Below are 15941 nucleotides of genomic sequence, written 5' to 3'. Positions count from 1 at the left end.
CTGTCATCGGTCTGGTTTTTAGTTGTAGTTGCCAGGTTATTCTGCTACGGGAGCCCCCAGTCCTCTACTGTGTTTCTACGCTTGAATATGTTCTGGCCCCAGGTTAGCATTTAGCCATGATGTTTGAGGATTCCATATGCCTAGCTTGATAACTACTAAATACTATTGTAATGTTTAACATGTTTATTAGAATAATGTTTAAGGTGTTTATTTAAAGATACATTGAGGTGCAGTTTTCTCTCACAGCTTGTTGCTCTCAGGCTATGGCCTTCACATTTTTGTAAAGAACACAAACACCGGCCAGTTGAACAGTGTTGCTAGCCGGCCGTATCAGAGGCTCAGGCTAACAATTTAGAATTAATTGCATATTTGATTGAGGGACAATAGGGCCTATTTGGATTTTAACAAATTGTTGCTAGCACCTGCCCTCAGACTTCATAAAATAGAAGACTAGACACATGAATACAATGGGCCTTTGGAAGTGGACCACAACTCTGATGGCTGTCACAGTGCAGTTGGCACAGCACATAAAGTTTGTACTTTGAACTGTGTAGTTGTTTTAAGCATATACAATGTTTTGCTAATATCAAGATGATGTCTTACTGATCACTGTCACATTTCAGTCTTGTTACTTTATAAGTGTTGTAGGGTAGAATACACTGTTGTTTTAATATTGAATATGTGTGGAGATGGAAATGGAGGTGGGTCTGATCCTAAGACCCACAAGAGGAGCAAAACAGGATATCAACCAGTGCAATGCAGAGTTTGGAGAGTCTGCTCCAGGGACCAGCTCAAATACACATTAAGTATTTGTATTTGTTTGAAATATTACTAAACTTGAGTTAATTTGAACTTTACTGGAATCTGTTTCTCACTGAAAAGAATAGCATTTCCATTGAAAGAACAATAATTGATCTATGTCTAAGTCACAGTTACATTCAAGAGAACTGAGGTTCAGAGTGAAGGCCCATAAGGCCTCTTGCCTGTTCTGAGGGTTATTCTCTCCCACAGCGGTAAGTAGCCTAATGAATAGTTGGACAATTTGGGAAATAGGCTACACTTTTTAGCTTTCTGGCAGAGAGTTAGATGAGCAGTTGCTAACCAGCGGAGACTCCAGGGAGTAGCCGATACTTCTCAGAGAACTAAACAGAACTATTACAGAGCATAACAATCCTGGTAAAACAGCATTTTGACATAAGGTTTGTGTACGGATTAAATAAACGAGATGTAACATAAGTCAGTGTTAAAGGTGCAGGCAGGCAGATTTTGTAACCATAAAGGCAAACTGTCTGTGAAGGTTCTCAGTCATCCAGGTCATAGTTATCCAATGAAGGTTAAAGTCAAGGGCAACTGGACTTGGTTGAAGATACTGGAAACATAAAGGCAAACGTTAACTTTGTCCCAGGTCCCCCTGTTTCCTGCTTTTAAAGTAGTTAACTAAGCTAACCGATTGCAGCAATATCTTTACCTTATAATTAAATTAAAATGTTGAACCATTCCTTTGAAACTATATCTTGGCACAGGGAGAAAACAGAGGTTACAGAAGGAGGTATGCGTGTTATGTCAGTTGAGACTGTGCTTTAGTCAAATTACCACAAACCAGTTGACACAATGAAAGTGGGGCTCTGTGGTCTGAATCTGGATTGTGGAGCAGGTGGTTAGCGATCCAGCCTTGGTTTCAGTTTTTTTAAAAGCTTTAAACATTTGAATAATTCTTTTGAGGTTGTGTTTATTCTATCACTCACATTTGTCAAAGTTTCTGCAAATCTGAAGTGTAAACATTCCTTGTGCAAAACAACAAGGTGCCTTGGTGAGTATTGTATTCCGCAGCAAACAAACAGTTAATGGATCAGCGTTGCTCTAGTAGAGTATTTACGGTAACTGTGCTCTTCCAATCCCGCAACACTTGCTCCTGCCTGCGGTCACATCTTGTTGCCAGAACTTCAGTGACGCGGTAACACTTGATTTCTTTTTTTTTTTTAAAAATTCATCCAGGCTCTGCGTCTTTTTCTTCGTTTAAGTACGTTTATTTTGCAAAACATCTTACCGAGGCGCATATCCAGTGTTGCCGCATTTTGTATCCTTGCTCGCAGCCCATTTGCAGTCGCTTTTGGATGTTTTGTTGCGGATGGTCAGAGAGCGCTGATCCTCAGCTGCCGTTAAGACCTCTCAGCTTTAAGGATAAGATTCTTATTTAGAAACGGTTATATAATCGGATAGATACTGGCGTTTTGTGCGCACGTCTTTCTAGCATTCTAACAGCTACTTATTATTCATCCAGTCATTGTATTCTGTTGTAGCAAGATTATTCCCTTCCGTGTTCATGCCAGATCTGCAGCGCTTTAGTTTTCCATACCATAGCATGAATCCTTTGTTGGAGGCCAACGCGCATCTCCAACAGCATCCGCAGCAGAGCCAATCGTCCGGACATCCAGACTCTCCCTCAGGCCTCCTGCCCGACGCCGTTTTCGGTGGACCGGACGAAACAGCTTTTCTACTAGGTGAGCAGTCTAGTCCGGGGCCTGATCAGCCGGGGCCTGACTTCACCGCACCCTCGCAGACCTCACCTTACCTCCACCACAATCACAGCAGCCACCTTTACCAGCATCGTGCCGTGCCGCATCCCCCGGCAGCCATGGCTCTCAGAAACGACTTGGGATCCAACATCAGCGTCCTCAAAACTCTCAATCTGAGGTTCAGATGCTTTTTGGCAAAAGTGCACGAATTAGAGCGCAGAAATAAGATTCTAGAGAAGCAGCTTCAACAGGCGCTGGATGCCAACAAGGGCTGTCAAGGTGGATGCTGTGAGGGCACTGCGCATACCCAGGAAGCAGGTGTGCAGACCGGATTTGTCGGGACCATACCGCTCAGGCCCGTCTCCCTCCCCTTCCACAACACCAACAACTCAGCCAGGAGGCCTACAACACTGTTTGCACCACCACTCACAACAACCCTCCCACCGACAGCCGCTGAAAACTCCAGCTCAACCCAAACAAATGCCACTGGTAACCCAGCCATCACCATCAGCCAGCCCTCTCCCTGTGTGGACTCTCCTGGCTCTGGCTCTAAAACTGTCCCCTACACCAGCTCCACCAACCCTCCTCCAAGGTTCCTCCCTGGCACAATCTGGTCCTACAACCACACCCGCAAGTTTGGCCCTGGTGCAGAGCGTCTGACCAGCCCAGGAGTGTCTTGGGTGCACCCTGACGGAGTCGGGGTCCAGATTGACACCATCACCCCTGAGATAAGAGCCCTCTATAATGTCCTGGCCAAAGTGAAGAGGGAGAGAGACGAGTACAAACGCAGGTAAATGGAGTGAAACCCTTTTATTAGACTTGTTTGGCCTACAGGGGAATTTCTACTGAGCATGGCGTTGTAGTTTTCTTCAGTGTGTGTGTAATGCTTTACTTTGGACGAGTGAGCAAAGCTGTAAAGCAGCTGCAGAGCAGAAGTCTCCCACACAAGTAGAGTCAGCAAAAATAAAAGCCTCTTCATCCATCACCTCCAGTCTGACCCTGCATCCACATGTCTGACCACAGAGGCAGGTGCTGCTGCTAGAAATACGCCTGCAAAATTAACACATCACGAGCTAAATATAAAGAAGAGTGAAGGTCAAAGCTTGATAGAGACGTGTGAAGATCAGTCTGTGGCACAAATGTTCACTTCAAAGCTTCCAGGACACTGACTCATTGGTTTCTTAGTTTACAGGAATATTAGGGGAAATCCATCCTGAAATAGAGCTCATGCTGATTGTACCGCAGATTTTTATTTTGTGAAGTCTTTCAAGACTGATTGATGAGGTCATCAAAAGACAATTCTGGAGGGGGTCCAGATAGGCCACTGTGAATATTGAAACAAACCCTATGATACCTTAACAGCACCCATTGTGATTTTTCTGGGACATATGGACAGCTTAAGTTAAATTTGAACTAGAGCTGAAATGGTATAATTGATTTACTTATTGATTGATTTATTATCACTGGTTCTGGCTTCTCTAAAAGATAGAAGGAAAAATACATGTGCTGTTGTTCTGTTTCATGTGACAATTAATTGAATATTTTTGGGTTTTGCAACAAAACAAGAGATTTGAAGACGTCACCTTGGGCTCCAGGAAATTTAGATGGGCATTTTACACTATTTTCTGACATTTTAAAGACAAAACAACAAATTGATTAGTCAAGAAAATAATGTTAATTGATAGCAAAGTAATTTGCTGCCCTAGGATCATGTCAAACAAAACCTCTCTGAATCCACAATCACACAACAATGCATCCACCGATGACCTAGCCAGTACAAAATCTGGATGCTCTGATTTCCAATTTAGGGAGGCAGCTGTCTGTGCTTCCAGATCACCAGAATAGCACAATGTGAACTTTTTTTTTTTTTAGGGTGGATCTTACCTTTTTAAATCGTCACATCTGAACGATATATGACACTTGTGGATTACGTATTATCCGCCCCGTGTGGACCACAATAGCTCCCATGATCCAGCACATTCATCGTTGAATACCCTCTTATTATGTCCAAATGAGCAGCCATGCATTCTTCCCAAAGGAGATCTTGACCACGGTATAGTGGGCTCTTTGTAAACAACGGTTAGGGGAGAGACATGAGGCACTTGATTTAATTGTATGTAGAGACTTGAGAGTGGGTGATACATACTGACCTCTTGTCCAGAAAGATTTTTGTTTCACTACCTGCGAATCAAGGTGTGTGACATGCCGTGCCCCCACTCAAATGTTCAAATCAAACTTCTCAGGTCTGTGAGCTTGCTGTAGGTATCCGTTTACCTCGGGACATTGGAGCCTGTTTCTCCAAGTGAAACTCCTTCCTTCAGATTTATGTCCAGTACTTATGCAGTCAATTATTTATAATGTTGTTTCCTCTGTGAGTCATTTTCATATATATTTGAGGACCCTCATTTATCTGAAAGTCTTTGGTGCATTTTGCCTATTTTTGAAAACTTTTTACCCTCCTTTTTTAATTCAAAGACAGACTTTCTCCTCCTTTACCCTCCCACTTTGCCCGCCCCTCACTCCCTCTGCCCATCACACTTTCACGTGTAGGCCCCACGCACGCCCACACTGAACACTTCCTCTCCCTCTCCCCTGCTCTCTGCCTCTCATCTCTCCCACTGCGCATACCCCTCTCCACACTGTATCTGCAATGCAGCATGCACTGCAAGCTGTAACTGCTGGTTAGGGGCTTGGCTTGCAGAAAGAAGCACATCTCTGCTTTCTCTGCGCTCTCACCTTACTGATCAAACAAGCATCCTCTACGACAACAACACCTCCTGTTTCATGACTCTGTTTCTTTCAGATTTAGTATTCCCTGAAGGTCTTGGTGTGCCGCAGCATTCTGCATTTCAAGCAGGATATATGTATATAAGAGGCTACAGACTGCAGTGAGTGGATTTCTTCCAGGCACATATGTTGGGTGAAGTCACAGAATCTGAGATCACGTACAGGATCTGTGCTCAGGCTTTTAAATGTATTAAAGCTCAAATTCATGGGCCAATCGTCGGAGCTTCATCATCATAGCACTCAATGAATCAAACTAGTGATTCATGTGAGTGAATTAGCAAATGACTCGCTGCCACTTTCCCCATTTACACCTGATTGTTTCATTCAACTTGTAACCAGATTTGTAAGCTAATATAATTAATCTAAACTGCACTTACATTTTAATGTCCGATCCACAGACACTCAGCCCAAATCCAGCACCTGACGGCTGATCTCTTGTGTCATTCCTCTGTTTTTAAAGGATGATGACTGGTCCCAGAATTGCAATTTTGTTGAGTGATTATACATTCAGTATCACTCACCAAAATGCATTGTATGTATCCTTGAGGTCTAACAAATGTGTCATATACATTTCCTACCTTGTGAAACATTTGCAAAGCCAATACCTTAAGTATATTAAATCCAGCATTGTATACATCCATGTTGCTAGTGGTCCACTTCCATGTGTTTGCTAGCGTATTACAGCATATCTTGCTGTGTTACCCCCTCCTGTTGATCAGTGGAATAGTGTGAAACCATTAGGACTGGTGTGCGCGTACAAGATGAACATAATGGGGACCCACCGGTAAAATCCCCCAGCTCCATAGCGATATTAGAAGCCAAAAACTCCCCAGGGAACTTTAAGGGACTTAAGTGTCAAGTTGTGTTTTAGGAGAAGATGCCATTTTCAGCAGTAGAGCTTGTATCAGCTTACTGCAGATAGATAGGTCATATAGAAACTGTGATAACATTACATTTACAACAAATTTATGGGCTCCGTTTCAAGATTGTTTTTTTATGTTATGTGCTGATGTTGCCTGATATGTTGTTATTGGAGGTTTTCCCAAATATTGGCCTCACAAATCCAGTATGTACTGTACACTGATTGAGCAGACACAGTGGTTGCAGCTTTTGTAAATTCTGCTAATGTTAAAATGGTCCCCAAGCTTGGTTTCTAAAATTGGTGTCTGCTTTTTTGGTCAATCCTGGACGGCAGCGTCATGAGATGTTATGTGTCAGGAGGGATTTGATTGTCATACAATGGTGGTGTGAGACAGATGCACTTACAATTGTATGACATCTGGCTAGAATGCCTTTCTGACTCTCAGCCCTTTTGACCTTTAAACCCCTTGAAGTAGTTCAGTCATGGGTCCATTCATACCTTTCTAAGCGGGTTTGGAAGATGCATAAATGGACCCATGCACACATGAAGCCAAAAAACTGTCACACATTTATATTTACATAGTAATGCATGAAAGTCAAGGCCTTTCTGTTCTTTATCTGTGTGTTTGTTCTCTGTTTACATTAAGACATGGACTAAAAGATGGTTTACTTCTTATGCATGTGTATTCCTTAGATGGGAAGAAGAATACACTATGAGGATGGATCTGCAACAGAAAATTTCGGATCTACAAGAGGTAACATTATGGCATTTTGTGTGTGTTTAGGTAGACATGGCTGGAGACCAGTGTGTCTGAACTGAAGTCTTTGAGTGTTTTGTGTCACATTTGACAGCTTTGACATCCACCTGAGTCATTAAAACAACCAAAATAAATGGTTATGTGATACTTCAGCTATGGCTTAGCTAACCTAAAAACACTGCAATCATACCATGTATGTTTTCCTGGCTTGTCAACAATTTAAAAAAAGTGTTAGTAGTTAAATATCTTGGGTGAACTGATAACATCAGGAAAAAATAGTTTTTTTAAATAGGTGCACTGCGGCTTGTACAGTGGCAGGGAGAAAGCTCTCACTCTGCTGGCACTGACTTTATGCAGCATGTATTAGTTCAAGTCCTGACTCATACCAAACTGTTACACTCTTCTGTAATTAGTTTTCTTTTTTTCTTTGACCACTGACCATCACTTAAAATGCACTGACTGTTCTCATTTAAAAGTTATCAAAATCATTTGGACAAAACAGAGCTTTATTTTTTTTTATCTGACTCAGTCACCTGCTGTCAGGTTGACTGCCATATTTGTGCTTCCTGCAGCTGTGTCTTCATGAACCCAATGGTTTGTTGATTTCCTGTGTGTGGGTAGGTGTGTTTAAGATATACTTGTGTGTTTGAACTCATGGGTACCATTGCCAGGAATCTACCTGACCCAATTTCGCAGGCATCACCACAGCACAGGAGACCACAAGCAGCAAAACACCACTCGACCAATAGTGTAGCACGTGAATAAGTCATGAGAAAGAAAAACGATGGCATCTGACAAATCTAGAGCTCCCTAGAGGAGTACAAATTACATTGTGCCCTTTGCCGATTTCATTTCTTTTATTGTGTTGATGATCTTTGCTTGCTTAATATAACCTGTACTTTCCAGTACAGACAGAGATGTGTGTGGGCATGTTTGCACTTGGTGCTTACATGTACATGTGTGTTCTTTGCGGCTTCCTTTGTCTGTGCAGGACCTGCAGGAGAGTGAGGGCTGTCAAGACGAGCTGGCTCTCAGAGTTCAGCAGCTGAAGGCAGAGCTGGTTCTCTTCAAAGGCCTCATGAGCAATGTGAGTGCAGTACAACATATACAGTCACATACTAGTCATACATACTCATAGCTATGCACATTAGCAGTAATTACATGTCTCTCTGCTTGTCAGTGGATGGACTGTGGCTTTCAACTGTTTAAATAGCAAGTAAAATTATATTATCATTTACTTTAAATAAGAAACCCTGTGTGAAGTTGTAACTAATGGCTTTATATCTGAAACAAAACTCCTCACTCAGTTGCTCTTTCAATGTCAATTGACCATTTACTGATGTTGTATACACCAGTAATAAGCCATTAATAAGAATAAGCGATGGGTCAGAAGAAAAAAAAAGGCAGGTGTTAATCCTCCTCCAGTTTGTCTTTTTATCCAGCCCCTTAATTCACAAGACCCCTCCAATGGACCGTTTTATGACGTAGCTCATGGAAAAGGGTGGCAGAGCATCTGGACCCCGGTCCATTTAGTAACATTTACACCTGCAGACTTGATGGAATATTAGAGACAAATAAAAAAGACAAAAAAATAAATAAATAAACCCTACCTGGATTGCCAACATTTGTACCTGCACTATTATCAAATAGAAACACATGGACATGCTGGAGGAGGATATAAAGCAGCCAGAGATTTTTTTACAATCGGGCAACCCAAATGTCGTTCTTAGTAATTGCATTAGTGATTCATTTTTTTACAGCAGTAATTTATGAACATTAATAAAGCTATAGATGTATTTTTCGAGTAAGTTTCCCTTCCCCTTATTTCAACTGGTTATCTTCATGCTCTCTGTAGAACTTGTCAGAGCTGGACAGTAAGATCCAGGAGAAAGCCATGAAGGTGGACATGGACATCTGCCGCAGGATCGACATCACCGCTCGTCTGTGTGACGTAGCTCAGCAGAGGAACTGTGAAGATGTGATCCAGATGTACCAGGTACCAGAAGAACAACTGACCATCTTTGGTTCTTTTTATTTGTTTATTTTTCCACGTGTCATCAAATCCACTGAGGCACTTCCTGTCAACGTTTGTCTTGTATATTGATAGTGGTGGTAATCCTGTATCCTTGCAGGTTCCTAACAGCCAATCATCTCTAAACTGTCGCCGGAAACAAACTCCTCTGTCCTTCAACGGGAGTGAGTGCGACGAACCTGTGAGCACCTCCGAAAGTGATGGAGGTGCGGTCAAAGACGAAGAGCATTGCGGCTCATCAGCCAATCAGATCAATGAGGAGATGCAGAGGATGCTGAACCAACTGTGAGTGGTTTGACTTTGACATATGATGAGTATAATGTTAGAGTCCTTCAGTCCTGCACTTCCACTAATCATTTTTCTGTGTGTGTGCATTTATGGTTTTATTTCAAGGCGGGAATGTGAGTTTGAGGATGATTGTGACAGTCTGGCTTGGGAGGAGAATGAAGAGACACTGCTTCTTTGGGAGGACTTCCCAGGATGCACTCTGCCTCCTGATCCTGCCCACCCACCAGGAGAGGTAGGCACGCAACGTTTTTCATTGAGATCTCTTGCTCTGGTGTTAAAGAATCACCTAAATACCGGGGAAAGACAAAACAAAGGCAACACCCAGACTACATGATGCAATCCAATCCAACATTTACTGTGTTTGTGAAACTTTGTCAGAGAGGTGTTGATTCTGCTCTGTGGTCATTTTTAGGACGTGTTAATTTGTATAACTGTGCCCACATATACAGTAGCCTGACAATAACTCCCATGTGTTTGCCTTTTCTGTATTTATTTAAGTCTTTGTATGAAGTGCTGTTTATAATTGGATTACATCCAGACTGTATAATTTCATAATTTAAGCCTGTAAAGATGACCTTCACTCAAATCTGGATTTGCTTGTGATAGCAATGAGAAGGAAATCGTTTTTTATACCCTCAGGTATGTCAGGCTATTTAGAAGAACAAGTGCAACCATAGACATGCACACCATGTTTGTTCTAACGTTACTTTTATAAACAATTCATACCTAGCCTTCAGATGCAGATGCAGTTAATGTCTTATTCAGTCTTATTCATTTTTTTTTTATGTAATTCCCTCGGCGAAGGTCACTGTGAAAGGAGAATTTTTGTGTGTGATCAGGATCTGCGCCTTTTGTCACCGTCATCCTTCACGTGTATTGAAATTGATATTGTTGGTTCAGATTTCAAGGAAGCTTTTAAAGTTCTGACGTTATGAGTGGAATTGATGCGCAGCTGAATCATCTGACCTTCAGTGCTCTACTGTGGCTGGGGCATTTTAGGACAAAACACTGCGTGCATACACACACACACACACACACACACACACACACACAGATGCAGTGTCTGGCCTGTACTGGTGTACTGCGTGTTTGTTTCCAAGAAATGCATGTAGGTATTTGTTTTCATTCCCTGACTGTCTGGTATTTGAACAGTCTGTTGTCCCTTTGAAGGGAAGAGCTGCATTAGTCAGTGAAATTTGAGCTGATGGGAGCATAAAGCCAGCTGCGCTTTAATAGTCGTGTAACTTCACTTAGTCTCTGATTGTGTGACAATATGTTTTGTTTGCTGCTAAATGTTTTTCCATATCCTGAAATTCTGACCACAAACCTACTCACACTCTCTCTCCCTCTCTACCAGGAGGACTGTCTGGAAAAGGTGATTAATGACACGGAATGTCTTTTCAAGTCCCGAGAGAAGGAATACCAAGAGACAATTGACCAAATTGAGGTCAGACATTTGCTATGTATCTTTTCATATATATTAAACCATGTCCTCCTATATGTTGCCTGTGCTTTAGTTATTTTTATGCTCTGTGCTCTTTATTTATTCTCAAGTGCTTGAATCCTCTCACGCATTGTACATTAAAAGCCTAATACCACGGCTTTTCTCATCTCTTATACATGTCTTGCATGCGCCTAAGGTTTGTGCAGCTCTCTGTGCCTGCAACAGCACAAAAGATGGAACAGCTATGTGAAGTTTAGCAACATTAATTTGCAATGCACGTAGCCAGCACCTCATAGTTGCACTGAAGGAAACCTTTTTATGTTTAGTGCACATACAGCATTTGTAATATAACATTTGGATGTACGGCCGCATGTTTTCTGGCTCCAGCTGGAACTGGCCACAGCAAAGAGCGACATGAACCGACACCTGCACGAGTACATGGAGATGTGCTCAATGAAGAGAGGCCTAGATGTTCAGATGGAGACCTGCAGGAGACTCATTACACAGAGTGGAGACAGGTGACACACACACACACACACAAACACACATGCTGGCTTTCAGTTCTTTAGTATCCTATCATAACACTTTACTCTAAGCCCCCCATATAACATTTATAAGCAGCAAACAAGCATTTAATAAATTGTTAAACACAATACAATGTAGTTGTGACATTGTGTTTATAAATGTACAGTATATGTCAACAATTTTAACGTCTTGTCTTACATTATCTGTTTATACACCAGCCTCTACTTAAGTCTGCTACAACTACATTGTAGCATATTATAAACCATGTATTAAATGTTTATATACGATGTAGAAATGCTAAATTGGGGCACTTCAGGTAGAAGGGACAAGCCACAATTTTTTTTTTTTCAGTAGACAACACAAAGTTGTGTAACGAAAAGGAAGTTTTCAGTCCCTTCATGCTACACACACAGAACTTATCAGACCATGAATTAAAATATGGTAACAAATAAAATAAAATAAAACAATAGGGTATATTCAGTTATTTAAATATAAAGTCTATACATACAAATACACACCCAGAACATTTCGCCGTGCATTCATCATGGTCTGCCGTTGAGTGCTTGATCTGGGATGTTGATGGGGCAGGTCTCTGTGAAGATCCTCCTGAAGAAGAAGGGCACACCAGTCTCTGATTTCCGCTGCTTTGCCAACATGAGTCCCATTTTGTCCCAGATTTTTAGAAGCAGCCTCAAGTCAAAGCTGGGCCAACATGGGTCCTAACCTGGCTCTCTTTCCTCTCTTCTTTGCATTGATCATATCAGTATACTGTATAGTAAGTTGCTATCGATGGTTGGTAATAAAGTGTTGCCTTTCCTAGAAAGAAATATATGATTTGGTAGTTATTATAGGGAAAAAGGTTGTTAAACCATTATTCCACTCTGGTTGGATGTATTGAGTTTATTATCAGCTGTTGATTTTCAGAGGAATTGCTTGAATTTAAACCCAAAGAAAGTGAAAACTTTATTCTTCATATATGTTGAATTGTATGATTGCCTGTGAACAAATCTTCCATTTTTCCATGTTCAGTTGACCTGCTGTACACTGAATAAAAGACTAGTTTGTCAGCAATTCATTGAAAATGGACTAAATGAACACACTATTTCCGTTTAAGTTAAGCCAATGGGGGTTTTTTCCAGGAACTTTTCTATGAATTCTTTCCTTCTAGAAAATTATAGGAAGCTACGGGACCCATAAAATAAAGTGTTAATTTTCTAGTGTTAATTTGTTACACATGAATCTGTTATGTTTGTATTTTTTTATCTTCCAGCATGTGTTTCTGTCTCTCTCAGTGATTCTGCAGCACCTGCGTCCACTGAGGACAGTGACCAGAGAGAAAGCGACAAGTCTTCATCATCTCCGCCTTCTTCCTCGAGCGCTGGGCGATCTTGACACTTCCTCACTCTGGCAGCAATGGGGGCTATGGTCACGTGACACTGCATCCAGCTACAGTACCACACCAACGTAATACACACACTTAACTATGGCAACATCACGTTTACATATGAACCTCTCCATTTTCTCACATTTAGGGTTTATTCTTCCTGCTGTCCACGCACATAAACTTTGGTCTGAGGAGACTTTGAGCACTGAAAGTGTGACTGAGCAGCAGAGCTGGATTTTTGTTAATACTACTCCATGCAGATGTCACTGCCCTGCATAGGGGAGAGGTCTTCTTGTAGTTGGACCATGTCATCTTGTGTTTGACAGCAGTAGTTAAGAAACCAAAGCTTATAATGGATTGTCCTGTAAAGATTCAGAAGGTTGAAGAGTAAACGTAACCAGGCTCCTTGTGGTGTTGTGAGGCAGTGGAGTGCTGTAGGCTACAGGAAAATATAGCATGACTTATTCACTCTACACAATAAAAACACTTGATAACTTGGGCATCTGAAGCTAATCATGCAAATACCCGTTGTAAGGTCACTAGAACCTTGTAAAATCCACTCCACATAAATCTACAGGCCTATAACTTATGTTCTACCAGTAAACAAACAGGACAGGAGCAGGACAGTTTTAGTGTTAAAATACTGCAACAAAGGTTGTCCTTGAGTTTATCACATGTATTTCTGGGTTTGATTGTCGAGTTCAGTATTGATAACAATGAGCTTGGGTCATGACTCAGCGTTTTACTGCCTGGCAGCTGCAGATTCAGAGCTTGCTTTGTATCTGCATAGCGACAGATTAAACCACAGGCAAAGCAAACCTTAAGTCATGAATAAATGATAGCATCTGTGCTTTATCTAGCAAAACCATAAAGTGGATTTAAAAAAATAACCAAAACATTAGTTGTGTGTGTATTGGAGCAGCAGAGTAGTATCTCTAAATATCAACATCCCAATATAAATTAGGTTCCATTACTGAAAACAGTCAAAAGAAAGTTGGGGTCTTGGTGGTCTGTCATAATAACAGCATTTTGTGGTCTAATTCACTTATTGATCTGCTGTGAATTACCTGGAAGCAAAAAGGATTTTGTTTGCGAAATCCACCATAAAACAGTTTAAACATGTTACCCATTGCTGATGTTCTGGCATAAATAAATACAAAAACAAATAAGTGGCCAATTTAGCTAATCTTGTCACAATATTTCCACTGCAGTTACAGTCTATTTTAACAGCACTTACAACATTGGCAGCAAGCATCAGCATCATTTTGGTGTCAGGCTTAGGAAGAGTAAACCACACCAACGTTGCAACCCTCATACACTGAGAAATCCATCCTAGAGTAGGCACCAACATCAATGTCTCAGATAAAAAATGTTTGAGGTGTGTAATTTCTATTTAATGGTGCTTAATAAGAAACTTCCAGAAAGTTCCAGGAGACAGCGGTGAAGGATGTCGTCAGAGGAAAGCATGTTTGTTTTCAGTTTGAAAAGTAGCCTCTTGAAGCTGATCTGGAGTCTGTGTTGGCGCTTCATTCTGCTCTTTGTGTCTCTGACACTCAAACAAGAAAAGTACTGTATGATAATGTGTATTGACACATAGCTGCGTTAGATTAGAGTCTGGTCCTGTGCTCTGCAAGCTGAGCTGCATGGTTTAGCAGGATCACTTTAAGGATCATAAAAGACAAACTAAAAGATGGTCATGAAATAATGTAAGTTAGTTGTTGAGTGCCAAAATAAAATGAACATGGTCAGATTGTGAGTCAAAAGGTAATTGCTGAAAAAAAAAAAAGACCAACTAAATATAGCTGCCGAAGCTATTTCACCAAGGTGCTTGATGTATATAACTAAACATATTTTTGAGCTTGTAAACGTTTGCACATAGAAAGGAAGAGCAAAGCAAAAATGTAAATGAAACGATCCGCACTATTACTTGTAAAATGTACAAAAAAATCTTGACACGCTGGAAACAGAAAACTTTATTTCTTCTATTCATATTTCCTCATCTTTGTCATGTTGTAGGTGGGGTACTAGAATAATAAATTTAACACAAACACATACCTCATTTCTACTTTATTTAGGTTTTTCTGGGCACATTTACCATGAACTTTAACTCTGACATACTGCTACTGTAAAACATATATATTAACATATTGCTGGAAATCATCACTGTCAGGGGAACGCCCCCTACCATCACTACTCTAATATCAGACCGTGTTATCTAAATATAGTCCTGGCTGTAGTTTCTTCTGTGTGGTCGAACTGGGTCAAATGTATCTCTTCTGCTTCCACTGCAACTTGCCCTTTGTTTCAGTAATAAAGGCAGTAGGTGGACAGATTTGAAACTTATATAAACTTGTGCATGTGTGGATGTTGGAATCAGCTGAATGTTAATAAGTATTTCACTACTATTTGACTACAGAAGGAGGATGTCAGCGATAAATTGTGTGAGATATAAAACACACCATTTCCCTTTGTATAGGTTAACGTTCACACACTGAGTGAGTCTCTACGTATGCATGTGACAGTGTGTATGTTTTTGGGTGTTATGTCTGTATAGTGAGTGTTTTTTAAAAAGACTTTTACTGGGGCAAATGTACAACACGAAGAAGGAAACATAACAAGTCCAATTTGATATTGTCTCTATGTTTAGCAGTTTAACTTTACAAGAGAAATTTGAGACTGAGCTGTCTTTTGACATAATCACCTCAAAAAAATGTAAATATTTAAATCAAACAACAATGGAGATCTTTTTTTCCATTGGTACTCTTTCTTTATGAGTGTATGTGGCTGCCAAATAAAGTCAATTTAAAAATAACTCAAGAGAATCACTGAAATGCAAATGCTTTAGCAAAATGACTGTATGATGGCTTTGATAATATACAGTGTATGTAAAAGAAATATAGCTTTGAATATATACTTGTGTTCGAAGACTGCAAAAGACGAAAGTCCTTAGTCACACATCTGAAAGAAGATAGAAGATACAATGACTCTATTTAGCTTTTCAGTGGAAATTATGGTGGTTGACGGTTCCATGTCTTCACAGAGGAGAATGCCTCGAACTATTTTGAATCAATTTGTGTCACATAACAATTTGATTTTAATCCTGAGTATAATTGAGTACTCCAGATGTGTGACTATGCAGGTTTAAACACCATGACAGTAATTTAGCCTTACAAGCTTCACTGCAGAGCTACATTATGTAATGTGTCAAGAAAGACTGAAAGAATAAAAGTTGCAACATTTCTTGTTTCCGTTCAGCCTTTTCTGTCCGCCTTAAAATTAAAGTGTTAGTTCACGTAAATTAAAACAAATGGGGGTCACAGCATAACAGCAGCAGCTCTTTCCAGAA

The 15941-nt window shown here is 40.7% G+C and overlaps 1 protein-coding gene across 1 annotated transcript; it reads left to right on the top strand.

The window, feature by feature from the left end:
• Window positions 1-1919: 1919 nt before the first annotated feature.
• Window positions 1920-15835, top strand: iffo1b (intermediate filament family orphan 1b). Its single transcript, XM_038711149.1, has 9 exons — window positions 1920-3306; window positions 6859-6919; window positions 7914-8009; window positions 8778-8918; window positions 9055-9239; window positions 9348-9474; window positions 10600-10689; window positions 11074-11204; window positions 12504-15835. Exons 1-9 carry the CDS (start codon window positions 2324-2326, stop codon window positions 12601-12603), a joined length of 1914 nt encoding a protein of 637 aa, XP_038567077.1. The 5' UTR covers window positions 1920-2323; the 3' UTR covers window positions 12604-15835.
• Window positions 15836-15941: the final 106 nt, after the last annotated feature.

Source organism: Micropterus salmoides, unplaced genomic scaffold (genome assembly GCF_014851395.1).
Source record: "Micropterus salmoides isolate LMB-PRFRI ecotype aquatic unplaced genomic scaffold, ASM1485139v1 Ms_hic_scaffold_11, whole genome shotgun sequence".
Classification (NCBI taxonomy): domain Eukaryota; kingdom Metazoa; phylum Chordata; class Actinopteri; order Centrarchiformes; family Centrarchidae; genus Micropterus; species Micropterus salmoides.
This window is presented reverse-complemented; position numbering and strand designations above follow the sequence as displayed.

Excerpts from the sequence above, each read along its gene's own strand:
- iffo1b (XM_038711149.1), top strand. The coding sequence starts at position 2,324 with ATGCCAGATCTGCAGCGCTTTAGTTTTCCATACCATAGCATGAATCCT. Across the intron at positions 9,475-10,599 it reads CTGCCCACCCACCAGGAGAG|GAGGACTGTCTGGAAAAGGT; the intron begins GTAGGCACGCAA and ends CCTCTCTACCAG. Across the intron at positions 10,690-11,073 it reads AGACAATTGACCAAATTGAG|CTGGAACTGGCCACAGCAAA; the intron begins GTCAGACATTTG and ends TTCTGGCTCCAG.